The 9,440-nt window shown below is 53.4% G+C and overlaps 1 protein-coding gene across 1 annotated transcript in view; it reads right to left on the bottom strand.

The window, feature by feature from the left end:
* Window positions 1-9,440, bottom strand: part of Crocc2 (ciliary rootlet coiled-coil, rootletin family member 2) — a 41,737-nt gene extending 32,297 nt beyond the window's left edge. The window contains exons 1-5 of the mRNA XM_036173681.1: window positions 9,213-9,440; window positions 6,980-7,130; window positions 5,881-6,029; window positions 3,530-3,636; window positions 1,895-2,036 (exon numbers count right to left, since the gene is read on the bottom strand). Of these exons, the coding sequence (XP_036029574.1) occupies window positions 1,895-2,036; window positions 3,530-3,636; window positions 5,881-6,029; window positions 6,980-7,130; window positions 9,213-9,440 (777 nt within the window). The remainder of the gene's footprint in view (window positions 1-1,894; window positions 2,037-3,529; window positions 3,637-5,880; window positions 6,030-6,979; window positions 7,131-9,212) is intronic.

The raw sequence follows: 9,440 nt of genomic DNA, 5'->3' as shown, positions 1-9,440 counted from the left end.
GCGGAAAATTCCCCCCACTTTCAAAGAATTTTTGCAAAGTTCCAAGGAAAATTACCAGCTCCCTGATAAAGAATAAAAGATTACCAATGGCACAAGGAGACAATGCACGGTGATGGGGAGTCAGCAGAAACATGGGACCAGAGTTTGGATGACAGCAGGCGGTGGAACATCAGACACCGAGCACACACTAGCTGCTTAGGATACACACCAACCAAGGAGTGGAATACTTCGAAAAGACTCAATCCATTCTCCTAAAGATGAAAAAATCTGCTATTTGTAATTTAAGTCAAGGAGGCAGAGTCCAAGATGATTAGAAGTCAGAAGCAACAGTGATGAACAAGAACACAAGACTGGGCTGGGCGGTGGTGGTGCACGCCTTTAATCCCAGCACTTGGGAGGCAGAGGCAGGCGGATCTCTGTGAGTTCGAGGCTAGCCTGGTCTACAGAGTGAGATCCAGGAAAGGCACAAAGCTACACAGAGAAACCCTATCTTGGAAAACCAAAAAAACAAAAGAAAACACAAGACTGAAGAATTAGCCTGGCTCAGGGTAAGTGAGGAGAAGTAACGCAGAATGATTCTGAGCACTAGAGATGGTGTAAGGTTGGCACAGACACCTTGTTGGCATGAGAAGAGGGAGAGGTGGGCCTAGGCAATACTGAAAGGGTTAATGGTCCTTTCCAGTCATGAGGAAGGATGGATGCCGCATAAGCCTTAAGCAGGATAAACAGGAAGAACCCACACTGGGGTGTGTCATAGAAAGCTGCAGCCTGCCAAAGCCAAAATGAGGTGGGAGAAGTCGCCAGAGCAAGGAGACCAACAGCCTCGTGTCAAGTTAGGGTCAGGGGAGGCCATAGCCTTGTTGGCAGCAGCAAATAGCCCAGAGGCAGGGCCCTGCTCAGGCCAGAGAGGAAGGACATGACCCATAATGAGCAAAGCCAAGGTGATTGTGGACACTGTACAGCATTGTTTGGTGGAAGCCACTTGGGTGGGTGGCATGGGCCACACCAGAGGCACAATGTAGGCAGGGCAATGGCTGTCATCTGCCTCAGCAAGCCTGTGCCCAGATCTCCTGGGATGACACGCTATGAGACAGTTCATCCTCTGCACACCTTAGCTGACACTGATGCCCTCTTTTCTCCTGCAGAAGCAGTAACAGGTGTATGTATCCATTGCAGCTGCCGCCAGGAATGACAGGTGTGGGGCAGGAGACAGAGGCCTCTGTGGTTGCCTTTCCTGACCCCTGAGGAGAGGGCAGCGATGGCCTCTTTGAGATGGATTTGTTTGAAGGGACATATGTGACCCAGGCCCAGGGGTCTCCCTCAGCTCCTGACTTCATATGGAGAGAGCATATTCTTCAAGTGGCTTCAGAAGGAAATCTTGCCACTGGTGTGTACAGGACTCTTGGAGGTGCATTAAGACCCCTTTGGAGCAGGGTTGTCAAGGGACTATTTTAGCTTTAGTTGTATAGGCCATGTCCTTCTCAGGAGGTCCCAGACCAGACCTAGACATCTCCCAAGGCTTGTAACATCGTTCCCTGATGCTACACTTTGAGTGAGCTAGACTCAAAGTGGGTCTCTGGCCAGGAGCTTAAGAAGAGTCGTGCAACCCAGGTCCTTTGAGCAGCCTTTCTGTGTGGCCAACAGTGTCACACATCAGAGCAAGAATGGCCCAAGAACCATCCAGTCTTATTATCTTTTCCCTCGTGACATAGGCTGCTGTGACCAAGCAAAAAGGATAGTGAGGCCTCCGTCCAGGAGGGGACTGCATGGAGCCAGCATCCTCCTTCCTGAACCTTGCTGCCCCACCTACCACCATCGGCTACAGGCACCGAGTTAGACAGGCAGAAGCGGGGGCAGGGTGTGGGGGCACCTCTCTCTTGGACCAGTGACATACCTCCCGCAGCTCCAGCTTGCCCTGCAGGCGGAGCAAGCTGTGTGTTGTCCTGGCCAGCTCCCTGGCTAATGTGTCATTGGCCTTCTGCATGTGCTCCAGCTGTCCCCTCAGGAGGCTGTTTACTTGGGAGAGGCCCATGCTCCTAGATGGACAAAACCCACAGCTTCATGCATGGTGACTTCCTAAAGAAGCACGCAGAGTCCAGGGGGCCCAAGGCAAGGGGTCTAAATGGTGCCCTGAGGCTCCTGAACTCAGATCAGGTGCATAGCGGCCCCCCCCCCGCCCTGTGCTCTCAAGCAGCACTGACCACCTGCAATGAGCCCCACACAGAACCAGCATCAGAAAGAGCCCCCAGCATCAACTCGGCATCATCTTTCCTTCCTGAGAATCCTGTTCTCCCAAGCTCCCCCTCACTCCTAGCCAGTCCTCTGCCTGTAAGAAATTTACAGGGTACAGGAGGCTCAAAGGAAGCCTTGGAGGGGCAGGTTGGCAGGAGCTGGGCACCTCTGGGAGATGCTAGCCATCCTGTCAGCTTTTCAGGCATCAGGCTCCCTGGGGGCTTTTGTTTCTCCTCAAAATGGGTTTTCAAAATGCTTTTCAGCATTTTTCTCTCCATTTGCCAGATTCCTGGAGGATAAGCCAACCACAGGATGTTAGTGATGGCGAGCTCGGCTCAAGTGGGGCTCTAGGGCTGTTTCTGGAACTGGGGTGTGGTACATTCTTGCCAAGTATGAACAAAAGGGCCCTGTTGACAACAGAGAGGCTTGAAGCCAAAAGTTCTGGAGTTGTGGTATGGAGAGTTAGGGAAGGGGCACCCAGGATTGTGTGTGCCCATGGTTCGTGGTGGACTGTGGTAACCCACCAGCAGTGATGGCCAGGCAGTACCCTGAGCAGGCATCCTGGCATCGCACTCAGGGGATGGGGTCAGGGAGCCCTAAGTAACAGCTGTGCCTTGGGAGGCTGCCCATAGGCCCAAACCTATTCCTCACGGGGAGTGAGCAGATTCACCCTCAGTTGCTCCAGCCTAGACATGGATGCTCCCACGTCCAGGGTGTGGGGATATATTCTAAGGAGTGCAGGCAGAGGACAAGGCCATCTCTGATGCCAGCTCTCACTTGTAGGTAGCTTCTCCTAAGAACCCTGACCCCAACTCTGGGATATTATGGCTTCAAGTCTCTCTGATGGCTTTGTTTCCTGTACTCAGAGGTAAAGATAATCACTATTGAGGAGATTAGGAGGAGTCTCACTCACCCAGAAGTGATAAGAGAGCTTTCAGCTCTGTACTGTCTGTCCCCTGGCCTGTGTCAGGGAGGGAAAGGGAACCTGTTGCCCACTCTTCAGACTGCCCTCTCTCTCCCTTATCACTCTCCCTGGCCTCGAGGAGTGAGAAATTATATGTGAGGATATGGGAGTAGTCTCCAATGGAAGGTAAGGGAGAACGGCATGGTACCCAGTTCTACTTGCTACAGGCTCTTCCTTTCCAGGGTCCTTTCCCGGCACCAATTTTCACAGGCAAAGTTAACTCAGAATAGCTTCGATTGGTTGACCAATAGCTGCGAGGCATAGTGGGGTCTGCTCGCTTTGGGATGATGACCGCACTCCTGCAACCCTGACAGCCTGTCCATTGGACCTCACCTCTGCTGTGAGGCCTCCAGCCGGCTAAGTGCCTCCTCCAAGTCCATGCTATGCTCCATCTCTGACTTCCGAAGCCGGGCCTCAGTGGTATCCAGACGGGCCTGCAGCTAGGAAGGAGTGTAAGCCCACCTGGTCTACCTCTCTCTAGTCAGCCAGGTAGGACATCTTTGACATAAAGCCCACTCTGGGCAGAGGCAGGATACAGGGCCTCCCAGGGGCCCGTTCATACCCTGCTGCTCTGTCTGTCCCCGCCCACAGAGGAGGGGGTGGGGAAGCATGCTGTTGAGCGGAAGATGCTTGGATACTCTTAGTCCTGGGAATACTATAGGAATGATTGGACCAGCAGGAGGCTCTGGAAGTCCCTGGAGATACTTCACTTACAGGTGAGTAAACTGAGGCCTTGGTGCCCCTGGTGGTGGTACCAGTCCAGCTTTTAGCATAGGGCCGGGTGGGCAGCTGAAAAGCAGGCTCTGCCAGGCCTCCACGGGGCATGAATCTGGACTCTTCCGGCCTGGCCTATTTCCTCTCATCCCTCATCCTTAGCAGGCAGGGACTAACTCACATGGGTGCCAAGTCCCCTTGCTACCAACACAGAGCATGATTCCCAAGGGGTTAGGAGAGGAGGCTAGGAACAATGTGGGAGTCAGGAAGGCACACCCAAGGCCTACTGCCCAGAGCCACACAGCCATAGCTTCAGTGGGGATCTGGACCCAGAGCCTAGGAAGTCCTGGGGTCAGGAAAGTTCTGGGAGGGAAGTACAAAGTGGGGGATGGGGATGGGACACAGGAGTGGCTGATGGCCAAGGACCTATTTCTCAGCCACCAGCAGTGTGACAGTTGGCATCAGAGGACTTCAGTTATAAGGGATTGTAGTGTCATCTGGGGAGGACATGCTGGACACCCCTCACCCGGTTCCACCTGTGTGCTGGGTAGTAGTTTGGGGCAGGGTCTCCTGGCACCCCCATCTAGCTGGCTGCGAGCTGAGCTCTGACTCAGAGCTCATTAGTTTACTGCTCTTCCTTTGGAAGGACTTCTGCAGCTTCTATTCCCTGAAGTCCGTTCCCAACATCTCCCGCCCTGTGCTAGGAAGATCTCTGTCCTCAGAACGCACCACGGCAGAGTCTTACAGGAAGAGCATCCTCATGGAGCTCCTGAGCCAGACCACGATAGGGGGGTCCTCACAGTCTTTCTTAGAGGGACTCGGGGTGGGGGTGGGGCTAAAGGAAACAGCATTTCCCATGTAGGGTAGTTTGGTGGGAAAGGGTATCAGAGAACTGGGACAATTGGCAGGTGGAGGCATAGCCTAGGCATGGCCAAACCTGGCCAAGCCTCTGACTTTTCACGGGTTTCTGGCTACATGCCATAGAAAGAGCAGATTCAGGCCAGGACTGGGCCTGGGCATGGTGGTATGGTTTTAGGGCAGTGGTTCTCAATCTTTCTAATGCTGCCATCCTTTGATTCAGTTCTTCATGTTGTGGTGACCCTCAACCATAAACGATTTCATTGATATTTCATAACTGTAATTTTGTTGCTGTTATGAATCATAATGTAAATATATGATATGCAATATCTCTCATATGTGACCCCCAAGGGGGTCACAGGAGCGGTTGCCTTAGGAGAACACTGGCCAGAGTTGAGCCTGGGTTTCCTCCCCTGTCCTGTGCTCAGGCCAGGTCCACAGATGGCCTGGGAGTTGATGCTGGGGACTCAGAGCCCCACATGGACTGCACCGTTCTCTTTTATTGTGTGCCTATCCTGCCTAGTTCTGCTTCCGAAGCTCTCATGACTTGGAGAGAATAATGCATGAAAAGGGCTCTGGCCTGGAAAACGCCTTCACTTTTCTGCCTGGGTTTCTCTATCTTCATAGAAAAGGCATTCCCTAGCCCACAGGCATCCTCCCTCAAACTGCTGGCTGCAGCCTATACCCCAGAGGTCACCCCTCACTTCTCCCATTCTGAGGCCTGCCTGGCAGGCAGAAGGTGCATATGAGAAAGGGCTGGGGGCCCGGGGCTGGGGCAGAGCTGTTTGCCCACAGGCTTTGCCTGGGGTCTGGGGCCAGTCCTCCCTGGCTTTCTCCTCTGTTCAGAAGCTGGCTCTGTGATTATGATCAACAAAGCCCTGAGACCAATGGGTCATCACTGACCAGGCCACTCCACAGGGCTCCTGAAGCAGATGAGAGACGTACATCTGAAGGGGCTATCTCTTGCTTCACCTGCTAGCCTCCATCTATCTGTTGCCCATGGTCCTGAGATTGGCTAATGGCCTTGCAATTATAATCACCGGTCCTGGGAAGTGATCTCTAATAGGGCCAGTCTGTGAGCACTGGCCTGCAGGTACCAGCTACACACTTACCCTCTGGCTGACCATATGGCACCTGCTAGCCAGTTCCTCCCTTTCAGCATCTGCCTGAGCCAACAGGTCCTCCAAGCGGGCCAGCTCCTCTTGCAGGAGCTCACTCTCCTCCTGTGTGTGGGTTGTCGTAGCTGGCAGCTCCCGCAGCCCTGTGGTGAACATAGCATTCAGATCAGGCCAGGGCCCTACCCAAACATCCCACTGCTAGGTCTGTACCAACAGGAGAGGGCTTCCATGAGGAACTTCACTCCCTCTCCTGTTCCTGAGCACCCTCCTACCCTTATTACCCTTGAAAAACATCTTTAACCCCCTTAGACTAATGGCCAGGCCAAGCTCCCTGCCAATCAAAGCACGCATGGGGGACATCGGGTACCACGTATCATGTCTGGATCCTGAGCAGTAGTGGGCTGCTGCTTCAGGGTAGCAGGACCCTGCCCACAGTAAGGTTGCTTTCCAAATATGCAGAAGGGTTTCTCTGCCCTTTCCATGCACCCAGCAGTAGCCCGGGGCCATTAGAAGATTAGACAGGCTCTAATGACCTAAAGGGGTCACCAAGACCCCTGCAGAAGGGACTCATGAGCTGAACTGGGGGCCAGAGAGCCTGACTCCTATTTGGCCTCCATGCAGGGATGGATTCCTTGGAGCCTGTTCCTGCAGTGCGATGATAAGAAAGCTGTGTGCATGGGGCTGGATGAAGGGGCAAAGACAAAGCTCAGGATGTCTGTGCTCAACCTAAACCCAAAGTGTCAACCTTTAGGATTTTCACTCTGGTGGGGAACAAAAAAAAAATGTAGATGGATAAAATCAAGACACAATGGCTTAACAGTGTCACAGCACAGAGGTCAGCTCCATATAGCCTTGATAACACAGCCTTGTAGCTATCTGCATGACTCCTGGGGACCCAAGGAGGACAGTGTGGTTGGGAAAAATGGGGCTAGGAGAGTCTGGGATGGGCAGTAAGGGCCACAGATAATCCTAATGATGTGGCTCCCTAAGGCCAGACTCCAGTGTGCTGCTCTGAGCACCCCCCACCCTCCCCCACCCCCCCCCCCACCCCCCCCCGCCACCACCTGTACCTGAGCAGATTTAGCTCCCTCACCTGGGAATGGTTCCTCCACCAGGCTGCCTGACACAATCTCTCGGATGCGTGCTGGCACAGGGGTGGGTAAGGCGCGCTGGCCTTCTCCACGTACAGTCAGTGCCCGGTCTTCCCTGCTGGCCATGGGGCTCAGGATGGTGTCCTCCAACTTCTGAAAAACACCCAGAGCTCTGGTTCTTGCAGGCTCTGGACAACTTGCAGGCCACGCCAGCTCACTGGTGTCAGTGGGAGCCACACATGGTCCCTTCAACGTAGCAAAGAGTCTCGAGGTCAGACTGATAGGGTCTTTATCATAAGCACTCTTTCATGGTTTCCTTCAAGCAAGCTAGGCTGCTAGGGGCTGGGAGATTTTGGCTTCAACCGTAGCTACTCTTGTGCCTAGCTGCCTTGAGCTGAGAGCCGTTAAATTACCAACCCCATTCTTGGTAACCAACTGGACTGTTATCATGGTAGCCTGGCTGCTTTGAACATTCCATGAACATCTCCAAGAGGCTACCCCACTCCCCATAGGTGCTGGGAGCATCCCAAGCTGGGACGCTGGGGTTGCAAGCCCTGTTTTAGAGGACTACTCCAGATAACCTGCACTAACTCGGGGGAACTTCACTTGGGGCAGAACAGCCTTGGGGACTCCAGAGGACACCGTGTACTCTGGGTGTTCTCACTTTTTCTAGGAGCTTGACAGAAAGCATGAGGCTTGTGGTTGGCTGACCACAAGTGTGTGATGACCTTTCCAGCATCTAAGCGAGCTTGCTGGTCACTCTTTTCAGGTTAAAGCCCTCTCCTGTGTTCAGCACTCTGGTGCCGCAAGATCAGAGCCAAGGAAAAGCTCATTCCAGATGGGTCCTTGGTCCATGCTGTGGTCTTTATCATGAGTAACACAGGCTGGACTCGTTGAATGAATTATAGGCGAGACCCCAAGCTTCCAAGTCTTAGCAAAAGCAGAAGCAGCTACATTGAAGGGTACCAGGAGCCAAGAGCCCAGACACCTGAAGCCATGAGCTATTACATAACACCCGTCTTCACAGCTGACGTATTCGAGAGATCAACTGAGGGCAGAAAGTGTGAGAAATTAAGAAAGATGACAAGGAAAAGTCAAAACTCAGTGAGGAGCCCAAGGGCAGAGCCTAGACTATGGGGGCTGCAAGCCCCAGAGGACTCTGGGAGAGCTGCTGAGGGTTCTAGAGGTAAGTCTGGGTACCTAGAACCGAGGACACTAACAGGTACTCTGGGCCCAGAGCGATAGATCTCTGTCTCAAGCACCTACAGCAGTAAGCTTCTGAAAGGCTCTGGTCCCAAGGCTTAGTGCTGTGAGCCTCTAAATCTCTAAAACTCAAGGTCATCAACACCACGGGGACAGCTTCTTGTCTACCAATGACTCCCACCTAGATCTTTGGGCTCCCAGAGTCTCAGCAACATTTTGTTGGAGGAGAGGAGGCACATGTTTCCATGGGAAGGAATGGGCCTGGGATTTGAGACCTTGTCAGGTCTGGTGGACAGACTCGTTCTGTGTCAGCTGGAAACTTCCGGATATGGGACAGGCAGACAATATGATGGGGATTAAGAACAGCCCACAGTGGTCTACCTGCCCTGTGCATGAAGGATGTTTGAGTTAAAGGCAGTGGGCTAATGACTGGTGATTGACGCCAGGGGCCCTGCTCCCAGAGCTTCCCAGGGCAGCAGTCACAGTGGGACCCCTCAACCTGACTTCCATTTTCTAGCTCTCACTGATGACTCCAGTCTGGAGCCCTCCTGGTTCTGACTCTCAGGCCTGCGCTCCTGAGTGGGGAGTCCCTGCTTCTCCAAGCACCCCACCCTCCCTACCCAATCCTCTTCTTGACTGTAGCCAGGCCTCTTCTGACTCTGAATCCTGAATGTCTCCGTGGGGAAAAACCACGGCCTTCACCTAGTCCACCTAAATATATCGCCCCACCCCCTTTCCAAGACAGGATTTCTTTGTGTACGCAGCCCTGGCTATCCTGGAATTCGCTCTGTAGGCCAAGCTGGCCTTGAACACAGAGATCTGCCTGCCTCTGCCTCCTGAGTGCTGGGATTAAAGGCCCAGCTGATTCCTCTCTTAGGCTAGCCAGTTTGGAGTCACCCCAATATCCAGATTCTGCACAGCCCTGGACAGGGTCTGTTCTGGTTCCCCAAGAACCCTACAAAGGTCAGATGCTGCAAATGAGTGTGCTCAGGGCCTGGTTAGTCTGCCCCTTCAGGCTGCACAAAGACTTACTTTCCCAAAGTTTTGCACATACTCCCCTAGGTGGTCCTGGGAAGGTGTCCTCACTTCACTTCCCTCCAGAGGACCTCCCAGTCTCGCTCTGAGTGGGTGGTAAACAAAGTCTTCCTTGGGTGCAGCAGCTCCCCTGGTGAGGAGCAGAGCTCGGTTTGCTGCTTCTTTCCAAGACCACCACGGCCTCTCCTGCCTTTCGAAGAGTTCCGCTTGGAAGTGCCTAGCCAT

Source organism: Onychomys torridus, chromosome 23, assembly GCF_903995425.1.
Source record: "Onychomys torridus chromosome 23, mOncTor1.1, whole genome shotgun sequence".
Lineage (NCBI taxonomy): Eukaryota > Metazoa > Chordata > Mammalia > Rodentia > Cricetidae > Onychomys > Onychomys torridus.
This window is presented reverse-complemented; position numbering and strand designations above follow the sequence as displayed.